Here is a 21,959-nt window from a genome sequence, read left to right as displayed (position 1 = left end):
GAAGCTAGGTCCCGCACCCGGTTGTGCCTGTGATAACAGATCGGGTAAACAGAAACGCCGAAACTGGCCCTGCGTTCCCAACTCTCACCTAGTTGTGGGTTCAGACGACCAAATAGAACTGTAGCTTCAGCTAATACTGAGGGCCTTCGAAAAATATAAAATCGTTATCTGTTCGTATCAGAGTGACATAGAGGGAGATAATTCTTTTCCATCTTTCGTTGTTGGCGATAGGCCCTCTGCATAGTCGATGTCAACTTTAAGTTTTCGATTTAAACCACAGGCTTTTGTTTATAGGTTATGGGCAAAGTCCGCGGTGGAGGTAAATTTCCCTTTGAAGAATTTGAATTATCTTAAAAGGTCATAGCGTTCAATTTCTCTGTCTTCCTTTTCTCTCAACAAACAGAGAGAGCATAAAACATATTTCATGTCCCAGGCCCTATTATATTTCGTCAAAGTTTTGTTCTACATGCATTTTCAAGTTTGTTTGTAAGCTTCTCAGTTTGACATATCGACGTGTCACGCTTACATTGGTTTCGCTGAGACTATTCTCGACTGCAATCCGAATGATCGCCTGGACGCGTGAACCGAAAAACTGGTTAAAACTGGTCAACGTTTAACTTTCGATGACTGACAAAAAACGAAATAAACCCACAGTGTAGGTAAAAGTGGTAGGTTCAGAATCATTCAAGTTTGGAAATAACTATTATGGAACTGGGGAAAAAATGTGAATGCACACAATAGAAATAGACCCAAAAAAACTGTCGCTTCCGATATCCGATGTCTGGTGGTTTTTGCGTTGTTATGAAATCTTATTGGAAATTATGGGAGTTGAGATATCACGATTCACAAAAAAACATCGTTAGTCGCTAATACGTTAGAGATATCGAGAATGGTTCATACTTTTTTACACCAAGATCCCAAAATGTCTTCTCTTTTTCTTTTCATGGAAGTAGACAGTTCTCAAAGAATGTTCTTTGATCAAACAAGGACCTTTAACCCCTTAAGTCCTACGGACGCGATATCGAAACGGCAAAGAGGATCATCATCATCATCATCATCTCAGCCATAAGACGTCCACTGCTGAACATAGGCCTCCCCCTTGGACCTCCATTCGTACCAGTCGTAAAGAGGATCAATAAGTTTAATTTAGACCTTGAATTAAAGAAGATGACCAGTTTCAATACTTAACCGTTAAGACTGAGAGAGAGAACTCGACTTTAAATAATTTTTAATTGTTGGGATATTTTTTTAACTACACGTCACGTAAGATATTATAGCAGGCAGTTAATCGCATACGCATACGGCTTCACTCGTAAGTCTAATTCAAAGTCGTCGAGTTGGCAAACTTTGATCCGACGATAAGCCAGGTATCTAAATTCGCATAGTTATCAAATAAATAAATAACAAACTAGCATTTATCTGACCTCCGATTATACACATCTGGGACTTTAGAGCGATAAGGAATAATTCTTATAAGACCGGTGTAGGAATAGGGCATTAGGCTTATGAGCGCTTATATATACCCTTTAATCCGACCTTTGTGCACCTGACTGACTGAAGGGAAGTTGAACAGACTTGAAGCTTATTAATTATTAAGTACCTACTACAAGGGTTTTTTTATCTAGAGCTAAGGGTGGTATTCCACCTATCCAAATTCTTTGGCAATTTGTATTGTGTCTCACACATTTTGCTTTAAATGAGAGAGTGAGACACACTGACATTGGACAAAGAAATTGGAGAGGCGGAATACCACCCTAAGATACGTCAAAAATTTGCTAAAGATACGACATGGATCGGATATGTATTTAGCAAATTTTAGGCGTAAGTATCTTAAAGTTCGAATCAGGCCGGTAGTGATTTAAAGAAACGCTGCAAAAGTAATGAACTAATGATAAAAAGCAAAATAGTCTCACTGGGTAAAATCTGGCAATTTTCAAAACTTATATCTCGCTGGTTTCGGATCGTTTTTGTGGCTTTATTGACAAAATGTTCAGTGGAACAGCGGAAATTGGAAGACAAATAGAAGACCTGACCTAACAAAACATACCATAGAGATGACTAATGCTATAATATTTAGCCAATAGGAATGATTTATTTTTTTGCACCATTAACTAAAAGTTTGCATTTTTTGCAAAATGCGTACGCCAAGAAAATAAGACAAAATCAATTTGAATGTTGACTTTCAAATTTATTCTTTGCCGTAAAACATTGTTCATTAGGTAAGTACCTACTAAATAATTTCTTAATCCGCAAAAGTAGGAGAAACGATCGAGCTAAGAAACCTGTACCGGAAAGTGTTATAAGCGGCTTACTAAAGAATTAAACACGACTTTATCGCCACTGCATTTCATTTCGGGCTACTTTATAAACATTCAACCTCAATTTTATTGTTATTCGCAAAAATACCGGAGATAATTTTCCGTTGTTTACATTTTTCAACAAAAAATTTAAACAGCCAAGCTAAGGTCCAATTTTAAAAGTAAATTACCCCGCAAAAAACCTAAATGCCAGGGTAAAATGTCGTGCACTCACCTCATTGTACAACGACGTCATCTTGACACCACCAATGTTTTGTTTTTGCTAAAACGTTCACGAAAACTAAACACTCATTTCACACTTAAAAAACGTCTATAAAAACTGGCCGGCAAAAGAGTATCACTTGAAAAAAAAATCAACTGTCAATTTTCCCGCCGAATGTCGTGTGAAAAAAAATAAAAAGGCGAAGGTAAAGTTTTTACGCAGCCCGCAGCGCGTGTGTCGCGGTCCGTGCTTAGGACGCACTGAGTCTGAGTGACGGGCGACCAGCGAACGGCTGAATGGCTTCGCCCAGCTGCTTGTGAGTTGTGCTCAATGAACCACTCAGGGCGGAGGTCACTCTTCTTGACCTGGCCCTTTTGCTCAACCAATATTAGAGAGATGATGAGAGTTGATGAGGTGAAGGCGGCTGTTAGAAGTCCTTTAAATTTTGTGATTTGGAAAGCTCTTCGAAAAAATTAATATAAAAAGTTTTTATAGTCACATAAAAAGCTTTTAGCTGAGGTCAATCCTACCTTGTTAGACGCTCGAAATTGTTTTTATCGATGTCAGCCACCAGAGTTCGTCGACAGCGATCAGCTTATTTGTCATAGAACCGGTATCCGAGACCGTCTCGTGATCCTAGCGAGATTGATGCCCAATCGATTTCAAATCGACAAATTGAATGAAATTTCTGCATTGATTACACCAAGGACCGGAAAACCCCTCTTTACGCTTAATCCTATCAATTCGGTAACCCAATCGATTCGGTTACCTTATCATTCGGTAACCCTATCATCAGCGGCGTAGCGTATGTGTTTGCCGCCCGGGGCCGATCAGAAATTTGCCGCCCCGTTTATGATAAACATTAGTAGTCAGACATGAAAAAGTTCGGTAAAAATGTTAAAATAAAACTTTTTTTTCTTGATTGCCACATTTATTTAATTATTTAAGCAGGTATTTTAAATATTTAGTATATTACGTTATATTATGATGGTTTGTGTTTATTTAATTTAGTTTTAATAAATAAATCAACTTGCCTAAACAATTATATTTCAGAAATAAAACCGTGTACATAAATGACATAACATATTATAGGTCAGGAAATGAATGCTCAAAAAACGTTGTAGAGGGAAATGTTAGGAACACAATTTTTGACTCCGTAACTTTGTTTGGACTAGTTAGGAGGTGAATATATTAAAAGTCCCCGGCTGTAGCCCCGGTGCTGTTTATCAAGATAAAATTATAGGATAAGATATCAAGATAAAATTAAAATCCCTATACACCGTGAAATTTTAGTGGTTGTTTTCCCGCGGCAGGGCGATTTGCTATCGGTAGTACTTTCGAATTATGATAGACAAACTTATAAATAAACTGTTTTCCAAAAAAAAATAATTACAAAAAAATAACCTAAACTCGAACAAGCGAAAAACAATAGTAACACACTATAACTGCAAGTCGACGACAGTTCCCGATATTGTAAACAGATAAACAAATAAACAAGCACATGTTACTTTTTTAAACTTTGTAACAGGCTAGAGTGCTTTACTGTTTGACAACTAAAATTAAAATTTACTTAGACTGTTCCTTCACGATTAACAGTTGAAATAAAACCTTTTTATTAGTTTGATCGTTGTGTCAACTTTGGTAAATCGAATAATTACATCCTCTTCGCTTATTAAACTAATATGATAACAGATCCTGTCAATGTCATCACTGCTATTTCTAGTAAAATGGATCAACATTACGAATATTCTAATTTAGAGTACGTCGCGATGGTGCAGCTGTACGCTAGGGCTAACTATTACGACTCCCACGCCGCCGCCGCCCGGCGACTTTACGCGGAACCGGACCATTTACAGTCGCTGCGTCTTCGGGGGATTTTAAACCCCCAAGTTCCACACGGACGAACAATTGTCGCCGCAACACAGCGGCTGCTTAACCACGGGCAGTTTCAAACCCCAGCACATGCACAGGGCAGAGGTGATTGTGTATTGAACGTGGCGCACTGCAGTTCGAACAATTATTGCGGTATCGGGAAGTTTAAGTGTTTAAGTTTTTAATCATTAAAAGCTTGATCTTAACTTGTTATGTTTACTTTTAAGGATCTGCAAACTAACTGCACGTAAAATGTGTGAAGGAAAAATAAATGGAACTACTTTTTAGGTTATTTTGTTTCATTCACTCAAAAGAATTAGGTTGGTACTACTGCAGTGCTACTACTGGTGTTAGGTCACTTTCGAGTTTCGTTCGACACATTTATAAATCTGGCATTTCTTAACATTATTTAAAAAAAAGATAACACATCGACTGTATATCGATAGCAGAATCATTTCGTTGCGGGAAAACAACCACTAAAATTTCACGGTGTATAAACTTTCAAGAGCGGGTATCTCAAAAACTATTCAAGATATCGAAAAACTTGACTGGATAAAACTTGTAACTAATTTTATTAGCTTACGGTTTGTCTAGTAGTCATGTCGCTAAGACGCAAAGTTTCCAAGATATCAATGAAAAACCGAAAAATTCGACCTTCTTTCCCCCCTCTACCCCCCAGCATCGGGGCTACGGCCGGGGACTCTTGATATGTTCACCTCCTAACTAGTCCAAACAAAGTTACGGAGTCAAAAATTGTGTTCCTTGCATTTCCCTCTATACCTTCTTATTGCTTGGCCTATCTGTTATTAAAAATAACAGATTTTTTATTATTTTTTTATTTTAACAATAATTTTATTATTTTTCAAGTTCAAGCAAAGAACCGAAACATGATCTTCGACGTCATTGGGAGTTTCAGAAAATAGTGTACCTACCCAATTAGCGTGAGTTGTTAAGCAAAGTTAATCAGTGTCAGTTTTGTGACGATAATAAAATTAAGCATTATATTTCAATGGAAACTTGGTTTAAACTGTTAGCAATATTATAATGTAAAAAAATGCAAAAAGTTAATCCCATGAAGATTTCATATGTTTAATTGTCGTCATAAAACTGACAGCGATTAACTTTTCTTAACTAGAGTCTTGTTAATGAAAGTTGTTAACGAAACCTGCAAAATTTATGTATATTATAAAAAATTATAAAAATTATGCAATCCTTGTGATGCCTGCTGTAGATTTTTTTGATATTACCGCGTTTTTGCAGGTTCACCTTTCATTAGCCAAACTCTACTCTCGCTAATTGGGGATACTATTTTCGGAAAACTCCTCATTACACCTTTCAACATAAGTTCATAGTGTTAACAGCTGGTCTGGCTTCTTTATTTGTTATTGTTATCAAGCTAACAGTAAATTAAATACTGACCGATAGTGAATAAAAATAACGAACACAGCTGTGTTACTTTTAGAGTTTAATAAATGTGTCCATTCCTTGCACGTGCAACTTGTGCAAGGCACAAACAATAGATAGAAGACCCGAACATTTTTTTGGATTTTATTGCTATGAGTTCGGGAGATTCCAAGTAAGACGTCATTATAAATTTTGCTAATTACGATTTACGGAGTCTGCTCTTTGAAATTCGTGTATAAATAAGTAACTACTGTCAATACCTCGCAGGGAATTAATATTTTGTTCGAGTTACGGAGTCGAAATAATTCTATGTTTACCGCGTTTTTCTATTTAAGTATTTTAAGTATGAGAAAAAACGTCAATGACTGAGAATTACGACTTAAAGAGGTTCGCATTATCGAGATCACACTGTATTTCCAAAATAAAACGGATACATACTATGTACCTACTAATTACTCGGTAGCTCGGCACCTAATTCTAAGGTAGATATTGTACCTAGTTTACGCACATACGCCTAAAATTTTCAAACTAGGAATATATGTCATTACATTTAAATTACTTACCTTTCGACAATAATTCAATAACAATTCGCAAATCGAATCTATTATTTGTTTCCGTAAATATTGCACTTTGCACTAGTTGCACTGTTCTCAAACTCGAAACAAATGACGAACTTTGTTTGTTGTCATCCCTGTCATTAGTAAACAGTTGACATAAGTTCGAGAAATAAAAAAACCTACACATTCCAAAATAAGGTTTAAAGTTATAAAAATAAGGAGTAATATTGTATAGTATAGTAAAACAGACCCTTTTAGCTCTTTCACCATCGCTCTTTCGTCCGTTCGTGTGTACAAGCTCGGCGGGCGCTCGGGACGCCGCGCTCCGGCCGGCAGCAATATCGATATCCGCACCGCCGCCTCGCGACGTTCGCGCCATCGGTTTTTGAAAATCGTGATTTCTTATTTTTTTTATTTTTTAAATGCCGTGTTTGCCGCCCCCGCTTATGTGCCGCCCGGGGCTATGGCCCCCCTAGCCCCCCCCCACGCTACGCCTCTGCCTATCATACTGTTACCTGACTGTAATGGTAAGCTTATTGAAACGGTAACCCTAACCTTTAACCGAGTTAATCTCAAAACCCCATCGCGATAGGGTTTTTGTTATGGGTTTTTAACAGGTTTTCATTCAGTTATGGTAACCTTTATTATCGGTTGCTTACTGGTTTGCTACATTTAATAGTACATTATTGTCGAGGCTCGGAAGTAGCTACTTGCAGGCTGAGGATTCGTTTTAAACGGACGACCTTGGGAGTCCGTTTAATTGAATCCGAAGCCAGCAAGTAGCCTTCCAGCCGAGTCATATATAGTGCTTTTCTCAAAAATGGTGCAAGAAATATAAATATCATAGAAATATTTTACAAAAGCAACATTCTTACGTATATATTTTCACAGAACAAAGCCCTTGCCGCCTTTTTATTTTTTTTAATAAAAAAATTGAAGTGTATTTTTCTGCCGAAAATACGCCAACCTATTTGAGACAGCTAAATAGTCGCGGTACTAATAATCTGTTTGGCTGTTTAATGGGCCTGTGCCTTCATTTGATATGGCCATTTCAACTTTTAAAAAGTTTGGAACTCGACAAATAATGGAATTTGTATGCAACATTGCAGTCCTAAAATCGAGACTGCAATGTTTTTACCTTTTTAATTTTTGACTGACCATAAACTCCGCGCTTCGCGACCTATTTTTTAGATGGCAAAGTCGACTTTGCCGTCCATTTTTGAGAAAAGTAGTTTTAATGATGTAGATGTAGAACTAAAAAAATACTAAAAAATAGTTTATTTTATTTACTTTATTTATATTTTGTTGATTTTATTGACTTTATTTGTTTAATTTATTCAATTAATGTAAAAATCAGAAATCAGAAATCAGAAATTATTTATTTGCATTGATACAATAATTAATAATTAATTATATTTATTTAATTTATTTAATAAGTTTAATTTATTTAATATATTTAATATATTTAATATATTTAATATATTTAATATATGTAATATATTTAATTTATTCAATTTATTCAGTTTATTTAATTTATTCAATTTATTCAGTTTATTTAGTTTATTTAATTTATTCAATTTATTTAAATTTATGTAATTTATTTAATTTATGTAATTTATGTAATTTATTTAATTTATTTAATTTATTTAATTTATTTAATTTATTTAATTGATTTAATTGATTTAATTTATTTAATTTATTTAATTTATTTAATTTATTTAATTTATTTAATTTATTTAATTTATTTAATTTATTTAATTTATTTAATTTATTTAATTTATTTAATTTATTTAATTTATTTAATTTATTTAATTTATTTAATTTATTTAATTTATTTAATTTATTTAATTTATTTAATTTATTTAATTTATTTAATTTATTTAATTTATTTAATTTATTTAATTTATTTAATTTATTTAATTTATTTAATTTATTTAATTTATTTAATTTATTTAATTTATTTAATTTATTTAATTTATTTAATTTATTTAATTTATTTAATTTATTTAATTGATTTAATTTATTTAATTTATTTAATTGATTTAATTGATTTAATTTATTTAATTTATTTAATTTATTTAATTTATTTAATTTATTTAATTTATTTAATTTATTTAATTTATTTAATTTATTTAATTTATTTAATTTATTTAATTTATTTAATTTATTTAATTTATTTAATTTATTTAATTTATTTAATTTATTTAATTTATTTAATTTATTTAATTTATTTAATTTATTTAATTTATTTAATTTATTTAATTTATTTAATTTATTTAATTTATTTAATTTATTTAATTTATTTAATTTATTTAATTTATTTAATTTATTTAATTTATTTAATTTATTTAATTTATTTAATTTATTTAATTTATTTAATTTATTTAATTTATTTAATTTATTTAATTTATTTAATTTATTTAATTTATTTAATTTATTTAATTTATTTAATTTATTTAATTTATTTAATTTATTTAATTTATTTAATTTATTTAATTTATTTAATTTATTTAATTTATTTAATTTATTTAATTTATTTTTTTATTTAATTTATTTAATTTATTTAATTTATTTAATTTATATAATTTGTTTAATTTGTTTAATTTGTTTAATTTGTTTAATTTGTTTAATTTGTTTAATTTATTTAATTTATTTAATTTTATTTAATTTATTTAAAAAAAAAATCTATTTAATTTATTTAATTTATTAATTTATTTAACTTATTTAATTTATTCACTTTATTTATTTTAGTTATTTTATTTACTTTATTTATTTTAAGTATTTTATTTATAATATAATATGATTTATAATAATAACACACCACACAGGTAGGTATAAAGATAAACAAAGGAACGGCAAAAAAAACTTGTTTGTGCTGGAGGCTTCATAGACCGCCCATGCCAACCTCGGTTATTCAATAATAAGTTGAATTTAAGTGTGCGTAAAGATTACAATCGTTTGAACTGGTCAAAAACCTCATAATGAGGTAACTGAATAGACTGGGTTTTTATTTCGGTTACCGGTAACAGAGGTTAACTTGATCTGATACGGTTACCGAATCAAAGTGTTACCTTATTAAACGGTTACCGTTATGGTAGGGGTTTTTATAAACACTTTTAAAATAACCCTATGAAAAACCCCGGTTAAGGTAACCGGTTCCTGTCCCTGGATTACACGCGCTAACGAATCTCTTAATGTCCATTAATCATGCTCGATTCTTAGTATTGTTCCGTGAAAATACTGTTTTTAGCATAGTAAAAAGTAGCAGATTCACGGTTTAACTTTTCTTCAACCGTTACTATGTATGTAAAGAAACATATGCAATTAAGTTATTAAATGATGTTACCGCATGTAACGCTCCAGCTATTAGCAGAGCTGCATTGTTTTCTTTTTTATAAACTTAACTGCAAAGACTTGCTGTGAACATCCATTGAACCTTTCTAAAAATAAAGAAAAACTCATCAAATGATCATTTTATTGCCTCAAATCACGGTATCAATTATGTAAATAAATGCCTATTATATTATGCTGATTCAGTACCTTAATATCTTTGAACGGAAATTTGCATATAAAAGTGCGTACGATATGGGATATGGTAAAACATAAAACTGGCTTTTGAGTGTCCGACAAGTATACGAATTTTAGTAGATGGGATTTCAGTCTCGTAGGAAACGTTGAAATTACATAAATAGCCGTAGATAGGAAGAAGAAACAGCCGTAGGATGAAGTTACACATAATGATAACGAGTTCCGTGACAGACAGCCCACAGACAAAACTATACTTACATATATGTTTAGGTTCAGATTCCATTCCACTGACGTAGATAACTTGGTCACATTCTGCGATCCTCATCGATCTGTTTTGACGCGTGCGATTTGTAAAAAAGAGTGTCTGAATAACAGTAACGTAGGGTTAAAATATCACTTTATGAGGCCACATGTTGCACATGACAACACTTTGTGATCACACCAACGCAGGATTCGTCAAGTTGGACTTAGTTGATCTTGAACTAAGAAAAGACAAAATAGTAATCTAAATAAAAATTGTTTCTGGGTCACGAGAACGGAAAGGACACAGGAAATAATTATGGGCTACAAATATAATGACCACCAAAAAATACTTTGGTACCCTAAATAAAAAAATCATGCTTACCAAAAAAAATTACTGAACACCAAAAAAATAAGGCCTAAAATTACAAATGTACCACCATTTTAATTACGACTGCACTTCAAATTGTATTCGAATGCCAAATATATTGAATGATTACCAAAAATCATTAATGATCACCAAATCTTGAAGACCAAATAAATGCGATATTTTCACCTAAATAAACCACTGTGATACCAAAAAATTTATACATATTACCAAATAAAGTAAAATGATGCCAAAATTACTAGCCCCTCCCGCTCAACCCCCGTACCCCGCACCGCATAACTTAGGTAGGCATACTGAAATGCTACTAGAAAAGTATGTTAGGTTAGGTTTGTACTGCTATCAGTTAAGTGGGCTAGGTTAACACTCATTGTCTGCATCTAGGAAATAATAACAATAGTAGGTACTATAAAGATATTTCGTGGAAACCATTTACGCCATCAGAGATAACAAAGACAGTACAGCACATGAAAAACAAAAAATCTTGCGGGCATGATGAAATGCCAATTTTAGTAATTAAAAATTGCATAGATATATTAGCTAAGCCACTTGCATGTTTCTTTAACAATTGCTTCGATCGTGCTGTCTTCCCTGACCAACTGAAGGTGGCTAGAGTTCTCCCGGTTTACAAGAAAGGTGTAAAAAGTGACCCGAAAAACTACCGGCCTATAGCGCTTCTGCCAGTGGTCTCAAAAATCTTTGAAAAGCTGATTAAAACGCGACTTTTAAAACACCTCCAGGAGAATGATATAATTAACCCGCGACAATTCGGTTTCCAGAAGAATAAGGGAACAGGAGATGCCGTAGATGCCCTAATCGATGATGTGATCACTAAACTACATGATCGTAAAAGAGTTGTAGGACTATTCCTTGACCTGAGTTCCGCATTTGACACGGTCGACCATGTGATTCTAATGGAAAAGCTTAAATTTTATGGAATCAGGGGTAATGCGTATCATCTCTTAGCTAGCTATCTTCAAAACAGGAACCAATATGTCGAAATAAATAATTTTGAAGTTAGTGGTGAATGTAGAGTTGATATTCCTGTTAAATCAAAGTTAGTTAGAGTAAACAGAGGGGTACCACAGGGCTCCATATTGGGCCCTATACTTTTCCTCCTATTTGCTAATGACCTAGTCAATTATGTGCCTAGTGTCGTGCCGAGCTGCTCCTTGATTGTCTTTGCTGATGACACAAACGCAGTGATATCTGCGAATAGCATGGCCGAGCTCAATAGTATTACCAATAGTGCTATTTCAGCCTTCACCCATTGGTTCACGTCTAATAACTTACGCCTGAATTCAGACAAGACCCAAGCTTTACTATTCAAACTAAACGCCAAGAAAACTGACAAACTTAATGTTACTATGGACCAAGTCAGTTTGAATACTGCTGAACACGTTAAATTTCTAGGAGTTTACATTGACGCTAATCTAAATTGGAAGCAAGAGCTGGAGGCTATAGTAAATTCGATCCATTCCGCTTGTTATGCCATTAGAAGCCTCAGAGATGTGTTAGATCTAGATCAACTCAAAATTGTTTATTATGCCCTAGTAGAGTCAAGATTGCGGTACAGTATAAGGTTTTGGGGAAATAGTTTTTTATATAATATAAACGGAGCCTTGATTGCCCAGAAAAGAGCAATTCGAGCAATGGTACGCATTCCTACTCTGGGTTCATGTAGAGAGTTTTTTCAAAAACTAGGTATTCTCACGGGTCCCAGCTTGTACGTCCTCATTCTTCTTACCCAGTTTGTGAAAGACGTTGCTAAAGTTTGTACAGTTGAAGAACAGGAGTCTCGCCTAGCCACAAGGACAAAAAACATAAAGCACAGTTTCATTCCAAAGCTTCAGGTAGCTAAACATTGTGCAAGATATCAGGCGGTCACTCTATTTAATAAGCTCCCTACTGACCTAAAAGTAATTACGGACTGGTTCTTATTTAAGCGTAAGTTGAAGTCGTTCTTATTGACTAGATGCTCCTATAGTATTGAGGAAATATATGATAGGTCCTAACATAAGGTATTTATAATTGTTATTTAGTATTAGTATTAATGGTTTATTGTTGTTTTATAAAATGTATTTAATGTGATTTCTGACACAATGATTGTATTGTTTAAGAATAGAATAAATGAAATGAAAAATGAAAACTGCGACCCTTACAGAAACGAATTGCTACTAGAAAAGTGGGTTAGGTTAGGTTTGAACTGCGACCCTTACAGAAAAGAAATGCTACTAGAAAAGTGGGTTAGGTTAGGTTTGAACTGCGACCCGTACAGAAACGAAATGCTACTAGAAAAGTGGGTTAGGTTAGGTTTGAACTGTGACCCTTACAGAAACGAAATGCTACTAGAAAAGTGGGTTAGGTTAGGTTTGAACTCCGACCCACACAGAAACGAAATTCTACTAGAAAAGTGGGTTAGGTTAGGTTTGAACTGCGACCCTTCCAGATAAGAAATGCTACTAGAAAAGTGGGTTAGGTTAGGTTTGAACTGCGAACCTTACAGAAACAAAATGTTACTAGAAAAGTGGGTTAGGTTAGGTTTGAACTGCAACCCATACAGAAACGAAATGCTACTAGAAAATTTTGCTTTGCTTTAATAGGATAGCAAGATTTAAAAATTTGGTTATAATTTTACATTAAAATGGAGTTCTAATTTTGGTGGTCATTTACTATTTTTGGGTTTACAATGATTATTTTGGTGTCATTTTATTTAATAGGATAGCACGATGTAAAAATTTGGTTATCAATTGACATTAAATTGGGGTTTGAAATTTGGTAATTATTTACAATTTTGGGTTAATAATGATTAATTTGGTGTCATTTCCTTTAATAGGATAGTAAAATGTAATAAAATTGGTAATCATTTCACATTAAAATGGTGTTATAATTTTGGTGATCATTCATTATTTTAGAGTGGTAAAGTAGATTTTTTTGGTATTAAATTTTATTAAATCTGGTGATCAGTTAAATAGCAGCCATGATTATGTCCTTGCTACTTCGACCGCTACTTTATAGTCTAAACCCTAATTAAAACCAAAACCACAACAAAACAATTCCATATTCAAATAAATCTTGGCATTATCGCAAAACCCGGAAGACAGTTCATCTTAATTTCCCTACAACCGTATACGTTCCCACGGAACAAAGCCGCGCCGCCGGCGATCGGCAATGTCGCCTGATATCCATATAAATTGTATGGGGAAATGGCCAACTGAATTCGTGATTGGGATCTTGACTGATGGAGCGATAGTGTGGCGCCGCTAGTGCGGTGCGCTATGCCGATTGTCTACGAAATGCCGACGCTGACTTGGACTTAGATGAAACTTTGCACATTAAATTTAGTTAAGCTAAGCAGGAACTCAACAGTGATGAATGTTATCATTATTAGCCGATGTTTTAAGGTACGTAGGTAAGGTAAGGTAGGTAGGTACTAGGTAGGTAGATGATTGTAAGTACGTAGACACGTTCGGATAAGGTTATTATGGGGGGTGAGTTCTGGATGACTCAATCGAAAATTAATCCAATAATAAGGTGCTGGATAAATAAAAAAGTTTAAAAGAACCTAGAAAAAAATAAAAAATGCCTATAAGAATGATTTAATAGGATATTCATAGGTTTACTTATACACCTTTATACACTACATTACATTGGTAAAATATTTAAGACCACTATTCAGAAAACCCTCCCTAATAAATTCAAACCCTAAAGCTTTCGAATCCCGACGATAGCCCCAAAAGGCATCAAGCGGCGCGGCTATCGGCGCTCGCGCATCAGCGCAATATGGCGCCACGCCACGGTTCTAAATCACCCGCTTAGAAGAAAAAACCAAGCTTTATCTATGGCAATCCATTATTAATAGCCATGGCGGTTTCGTTAAACAAGACAGGGGTTTATCAGTAAGTACAAGATGCGAATGCCATAAAAACAAAGACGAATTGCATTGGGCATCGTGTTAGACAAATCAACATGGGTTCTCTATGTGTGTTTGTTGACTATCTCTGTCTGTAAAGACTGTCATCTATTAATCAGAGTTTAATTCCTTTGTTAAGCATTTAGAATTTACATGAACACCAATGTAGAATCTAGGAAAGGGTATTAACTTCTGTTATCTACTTATTCTAGTACATAATATACCTAATACGTAGCTTAAATAATTAGACAGTAAAATGTTTATATTATATATACTAACCTTTTGTCATCCACACGTTCTATCATACATTTTTTAAGGTACATTAGGTACTTAGCCCTAGAAAACCGAAATTTGGCATGTACCCAGATTAAGGTTTAGATACAAACATGAGAAAATTATCATGATTTAGAAACAAAGCATTAAATGTAAATTTTATTATAACAGATAAACGTGCAAGGAATTTTGAAACTACGAAAACTAGACCATAAACGTAGTTAAATAAAGTTTCGTTACTCAAAAGTTAACTAGCTCAATAAAATATTGGCAATCGTAAACGCTGGATTAAGTTAATCGTAGTTTAACCTTAGTTGCATTGCAACCGCTGTCACGTTGTGGTCTCAATTACGTCTGGGTTCAAGTTTCCGTGCACTAAACCTGTTGCAATTGGGTATTTAAGTACAACATACTTATAGTTTGCTAAACCGATTAGACAGCGGAAAATAGCACGAAATTCAACTTTTCTATAAAATATTGTTGTTGAATTCCACTGGATTCTCAATATTATAATCAAAAATACAATATCGGCCTAGCTAGATGATTCTCCAAAGGTTAAGTATGTACCTAAGTAAATTTAAAAAATATACATATCTGGGTTTCGAAAAGGCTATAGTACCATAGACCACATCCATACGCTGCGGCAAGTTATACAGAAGACCGAAGAGTATAACTTACCATTATGCTTAGCGTTTGTGGACTATGAGAAAGCCTTCGATTCGGTGGAAACATGGGCGGTGCTTGAGTCTCTTCAGCGATGCCATATTGACTATCGGTACATCGAAGTGTTGAAGTATTTGTATAGTAACGCCACCATGTCGGTCCGAGTACAGGAGCAGAGCACGAAGGCGATTCCATTGCAAAGAGGCGTAAGGCAGGGAGACGTTATCTCTCCGAAACTGTTTACTGCCGTAATGGAAGACACCTTCAAGCTCCTGGAATGGCAAGGACTTGGCATCAACATCAACGGCGAATACATCACTCACCTTCGGTTTGCCGACGATATCGTAGTCATGGCAAAGTCGATGGAGGAACTCAGCATGATGCTCGATGACCTCAACCGAGTTTCACAACGGGTGGGCTTGAAAATGAACATGGACAAGACGAAACTTATGTCAAATGCCAATGTTGTGCCCATCCCAGTCTCTGTTGGGAACTCGGTACTCGAAGTTGTTGACTCGTACATCTACCTAGGACAAGTAGTCCAATTAGGTAGGTCCAACTTCGAGAAGGAGGTCAACCGCCGAATCCAACTCGGTTGGGCAGCGTTCGGGAAACTACGTAATGTCTTTTCGTCCGACATACCTCAGTGCCTCAAGACGAAAGTCTTTAATCAATGTGTGTTACCAGCGATGACTTACGGCTCCGAAACGTGGTCTTTCACTATCGGCCTCATCTCAAAATTCAAAGTCGCTCAACGAGCTATGGAGAGGGCTATGCTCGGAGTTTCTCTGCGTGATCGAATCAGAAATGAGGAGATCCGTAGACGAACTAAAGTCACCGACATAGCTCACCGGATTAGCAAGCTGAAGTGGCAATGGGCAGGCCACATTGCGCGCAGAAAAGATGGCCGATGGGGTCGAAAAGTGCTCGAGTGGAGACCACGGACTAGCAAACGCAGCGTAGGACGTCCACCCACAAGATGGACGGACGACCTTGTTAAAGCCGCCGGAAGACGCTGGATGCGGGTGGCTTCCAACCGGTACGAATGGAGGTCCAAGGGGGAGGCCTATGTTCAGCAGTGGACGTCTTATGGCTGAGATGATGATGATGATGATGACATATCTGGCAAAAAAGACTCGGACGCTGCTGTCAACGAAAAAAAAACTAACGTAATGTATTTTTTGCCGAATCTGTGGTAACGTGACACCTTGGTGCAATATTTCAAAGGTTTCAGACATAAAGCCCGCTCCACACTCGTGCGCGAATCGCGGCGCGAAGCCGCGAACGCGAGTCTGGAGTCGATTTCGCATATCAGCGAACTAGACTCCACACTCGCGTTCACGGCTTCGCCCGCGATTCACGCGCATAGTCTGGAGGGGGCTTAATACCAATCCCGGCATTTGCGTACGCAAAAATTGCCTCATGCGTTCATAAAACAGGTACAGTCGAGTGTGTTATTGCTAAAAAGCATAAATAAAATTCTCTTCATCTTTTGATCGATACCGAAGATCTTTCACATGAATCTATTTACTAAAACCACACTAAATAGGTACATGTCTACATGATAAGTACCTAATTACATTTTGCACAGAGTTTCGAACAACTTGTACCTATAGTTATTTTTTGCAAATAACTTGACATGCAATGAACTTTAATCGGTTGAGAGTTTACGAAATCCTGGTGTAACATCCTATAGCAACATATACAAAATTCGAATTCCTCTCTTACCACTTTCTTCTTTAACCCCTGAACACAACGCCTATCGTGTGCGAGCGTGTCATCGTCATCGTGAGCCTTGTTGAAATGCATGAAGGTTGATTTTTTTTTTTAATGGCTTACCCCTCTTGTTTTGGCAGGAGGGATTTTGCCAATGACGACGTTTTAAGACGTACCACGCACGATAAGAATGTTCGTTGAATAATTTTGATTTGGTATAGGTATGTGCTGGGAACCTAAAACAAAAACATTTATACAGTAAGCTGCAGAGATAACTAAGCGCGCTTCTTCATAGAAACTTGTTTACTGTACCTAGCAATAGCATTAAACTTTTCAAAAGTAGGTACCTGCTACATAAACTCTTAACTGCTCCGATTTGGTTAAAATGTTCTAAACTTACAACACATATTATACCTATTTAAATACATCCGAGTATACCTACCAACAGAGCAACACGTGCTAGCCACTGCGGGGTTTCGGCTCCGATTCTTCGGGTCTGGTGCGTATTTTCTACAGAGGCAGCCTTATAAGCGCCTCTGCCCGTCAATACCTAGCCGAATTATTAAATCGTATTGATTTTATGCCAAGCTAATGACCGATTATTGCTTGTGGAATTGTCTAAAACCGCAGATAAAGTGTGAACTTCGTTTTCGTTCGTAGCCGACTGTGCAAAGAGTGCAGTGTAGTCGGCAACAGAATAGATGAGCCAAATACAAAACTGTCTTCACGTCTTTTCTAAGACAAAGTTAAGGGCTATAAAAGTTAATTTTCTTATTTTACCCTTATCCACAAGTAAAGCTTCTCCATTTATTTGGATAAGTACGATAAAATCATTACATACATGCCCACAAGCTGTTAACTATTGTCCACAGGAGAGAAAACTTGTGTGTGCGTCAGAACTGTACAGTTTTTTTGACCCAGCTTGTCGTTTAAAAAAATGGACAGACGTTATTTATTAACTGACCAACTATATGATTGAAAAATTGAATTGAAATTAATAATTACGATATTACTACTAATAATAATTGCCGAAAAGTACTAAAGCATGCTGAATAATTGACAGTGTGCTGGTCACTTTTATACACTAAATACCTTAATAAGCAGATACTGGAGTCAGTTATGTAACGCTGCCATACATGACCCAAAAAATTTTTATTAAGCTATGAGCTTCATCACATCTGATATTTGAGTAATTCTAAGCATTTCTAGCGTGAAGTGGGGGGGAGGGTGGGGTACAAAGACGGCCGCCATCCGTCATCTTTAAAAAAAATCTACTCTGATCCTGGTGGGTACTAGGGCAAGTTTGGTATCATTTTCGTATAAACCAAAGACGTAGAATTCATTGCTGATATTTGTTTTTTCAATTTCATAGTAATTTTACAAGAAAAACGTAAAAAGGTGAAAAATTTGGTTGGAGATTTTTGCTACGCGGAGCCGAAACTACAAAAGATAGAAAAGAAAGTTGAAATTTGCACACTAGATTACATTTATAAAGTGTACAAGAGATAAGAAGCGATTTTGAGAAATTCAACCCCTAAGGGGGTTAAAAAGGGGATGAAAGTTTGTATGGGGTTCAAGTTTTATTTTAAGCTAGGAATTTGAAACTTCGTAAAACGATATATTATTAAAATACAAGAAAACTAATTTCAGCGTTTTTGAAAATTCATCCCCTAAGGTGGTGAAAAAGGAGTTGAAAGTTTGTATGGATATCAAAAAAATTTTCGAACGCGGGACTTGAATCTTTGTATTTGGGGATATTATTAAAAGACAGGAAAAGTAATTTCAGCGTTTTGTAAAATTCATCCCCTAACAGGGTTAAAAAGGGGTTGAAAGTTTGAATCCATTACAAATCCGAGTAGACACACATTTCTTATTGGCTCCCAGGCTTGAAATGCTTAGAATTACTCAAGGAACATATGTGATGAAGCTCATAGCTTAATAAAAAATTTTTGGGTCAACTTTATAACTGCTTCCGCTAAGAGGAAATGTTTTCTTATTGCAACAATTTTTTCATTACGAAACTAAAAGCCATAAAATATATTGAATTTAAACAAATCACGATCAAATTGTTTGCGCGCGACCATAAAACATCTGAGCAAACTTAATCGTGTGTGGTGTAGACAACGTAGGGTTGCCAATACAAAATAAATGCAAAAATATACGCTGCTAAAGTCAGTGCATGTCAATTATATCTGGTCAAACATCTTTGTCAGTAGAAAAAAAGGGCGAAATTTAAATTTTCTATGGGACGAGCCTTTTTTCTTTTGCGCCTACATTTTTTATAGTCGCTGTTTTCTACCGTCGGAAATGGGTTGACAGACTATACCTACGTTTTTTATCGAGAATAAAACATCCATCATTTATAGTCAAGCAGTCAGCAGTAATGCAGCGCGACATAATTTAAAGCTGACTGCGTTGCTACCGCAAATGTCAATATCGATATTGTCGCCGCCCGGTTTTTTAACATTTTCAGCAGCAATGCTGTCGACAGTAATGTCGCGCTGCAATACTGCAGCAGTAGGTAATGCTGGTGTAGTATGAGTCCGATCGCCTTAAAACTTAAAATAACGGAGTGATAAACAGGGTGGGCTTACATTTGGGCTTACAACAATAAAACGATAATCTGTTTCTCCATCCCACTAATACGTAAGTGATAGAGATATAGACAGCGCAAACGATTAGCATCTTGGCTAGGCACCCTGATAACGGTTTCGGGTGCAGATGGTCGATAACCCTAGCATACTCGTAATGTCTAAATTTTCCCGCCACTCGGCTGATCTATGCGGCACGCGGCGAGAAAAATTCGTGACCATAGTCACGAGTGCGAGTGACATGTTTTGAGTTGGTTGTTATATGAACGAAACACTATGGGTCCTGCGACTAACTTTATTTATTTTAAGTAGATTAGGTTGTTTATAATATGAATATAAAAGTAAAATATAAAAACACAAAACAATACACAAATATATAACCAGTAAACACATTATAAAAACCTAATCTAGGATGCCGCCAGCAGCAAGGCAGAGCCCAAACTGCCGGTGGTCAGGGCCGCAGAGAGAGGAACCGACGGAGTATCCGCGCAGTGTCCAAGACTGCCTGCCTTCTGCATCTGACCCTTGATCCAACCACCTAGGAAGAATCTCTCAAAGTGAAGGTGACTAACTTATAACAATAAGTTACAGTAATAGTGACTTATATTAGTAAAAACTTACTTATAATTATAAATAATATTGAAGATTTATAATGATCACAAAAATGACAAGATAACAAGCTACTTGAGACTTGTTCGGTTTTCCCATCTAGGCGGTGTTGTTAACTTTTTATGTGTTGACATAATAAATTCATTAATTTTAATGACTGACAACGCCCTGATCAAACGGTTTTTGATACGCGGTATAAAAACATCATGAGTTACGGCTATAGAAGTTATAAAAAACGTAAGCAACCTATACTCGTATTGTCTCAACCAGCGTTGCCAACTCGGATTTTGAAAAAATGCTAGACCAATGTGTAGATTATGCCAAAGTTTTTTGAAATATGCTACAAAAAAGTGCTAAAATTTCACTTGAAATTAGACACTTTCATTTTTCAAATTTGCCGCCTTTTTCTACTGACAAGATCTTCTTGACCAACTTTATATAGTCCATTGACGTCCTTCCGTCCACAAAAGTCAAAATTCATATGAAAATATGAACCACATAAGTCGATGGCGCATATTGTTGCTGCCAAGTTGGTGCAAACTTGGCTTATACTAAATTATGCAAAAAAATATGCCAGATGCTAAATAGAAAATTTTGGTGCCAAAGCGATTGAAAAAATGCCTGATCTGGCATCATTTATGCCAAGTTGGCAACACTGGTCTCAACCTCTTGTCAAAACTACTTATCACTAGTATCACTACACCTTATAAAACAAAGTCCCCCGGCGCGTCTGTCTATTTGTGTGTATGTATGTTCGCGATAAACTCGAAAACTACTGATCGGATTTTCATGCGGTTTTCACCTATCAATAGAATGATTCTTAGGGAAGGTTTATGTGTAGGTATAATTAGCTAACCCGTGCGAAGCCGGGGTGGGTCGCTGGTAAGGTAGATTTTCGATATGAAGGAAAAAATGGGACAAGAAAATACGTATTTTCAATGTCACAATATACTTATTACCCACAATGCTTACTTTTTCCTAAAAATACATCAATCCCATAAAACTTAACCTAACGTCGATAAAATTTGCACATTTATATCCTAGATAATGACATATATAAATGGTATGAGATACAATTGCGCTTCGCTTATTTCTCGTAGTAATCTTCCAAACAAATTGCACTTGGCCGCAATGTCATTAGTTATTTTTATCGGTCTACAACAAATAATTGCGTTGCTTGCAATGTTTAATGATTGCACTCTGAAACTAGTTCTTATAAATCAAATTGGAAACAGATAGGTAGGTACAAACGCGCTACCTTTTGTATATAGGCCTCATGCTAGGCAGATTTATTTTGAGATTAAATTGCTTTTGATCGTGACTTAGTCCTTATAAGTACCTACCAGATAAAATAAATATATAAATGAAGACCTACAGACTTTTTTGTAATTTTCCCACATGCATGCGTAATGCGTGGTAACGTCCATCTTATTTATACGTATGTATTCAAAAAAATTATTCTTGAATGCATGTTGCTCGTAATAGATTTACCTACACATTAAAAAAGTTAGTAACAGCCAATATTGTACTTAGCAATAAAAAACAAATAAAAAACGCCTCCGAAAGCTACGTTCCTAATTTGAAACTTCGTTTTTTCCCACCCAATCGTTTACTTTTTTTCTTTAAACATTTAAGCCTAGGCATGACTCATTCTGCCTGAGGCTCGGCAAGTAGACCACAATTTTCGA

The 21,959-nt window shown here is 35.1% G+C and overlaps 1 protein-coding gene across 7 annotated transcripts in view; it reads right to left on the bottom strand.

Annotated features, from left to right (window-relative positions):
• The window catches only part of LOC134668098 (leucine zipper putative tumor suppressor 2 homolog), a 124,059-nt gene that overhangs the window by 65,741 nt on the left and 36,359 nt on the right, over positions 1–21,959 (bottom strand). For 2 of the 7 annotated variants that reach the window (XM_063525584.1, XM_063525586.1), the window contains exon 1: positions 2,533–2,773. The exons of 4 other annotated variants lie outside the window; for them this stretch is intronic. In XM_063525584.1, coding sequence (XP_063381654.1) covers positions 2,533–2,553 — 21 coding nt within the window. In that variant the 5' untranslated portion in view covers positions 2,554–2,773. Of the gene's footprint in view, positions 1–2,532; positions 2,774–21,959 lie in introns of those variants that run through there. One more of the 7 variants, XM_063525589.1, reaches the window with a different exon arrangement.

The sequence above is a fragment of the Cydia fagiglandana genome, chromosome 10 (assembly GCF_963556715.1).
Source record: "Cydia fagiglandana chromosome 10, ilCydFagi1.1, whole genome shotgun sequence".
In the NCBI taxonomy this organism is placed as follows: Eukaryota; Metazoa; Arthropoda; class Insecta; order Lepidoptera; family Tortricidae; genus Cydia; species Cydia fagiglandana.
This window is presented reverse-complemented; position numbering and strand designations above follow the sequence as displayed.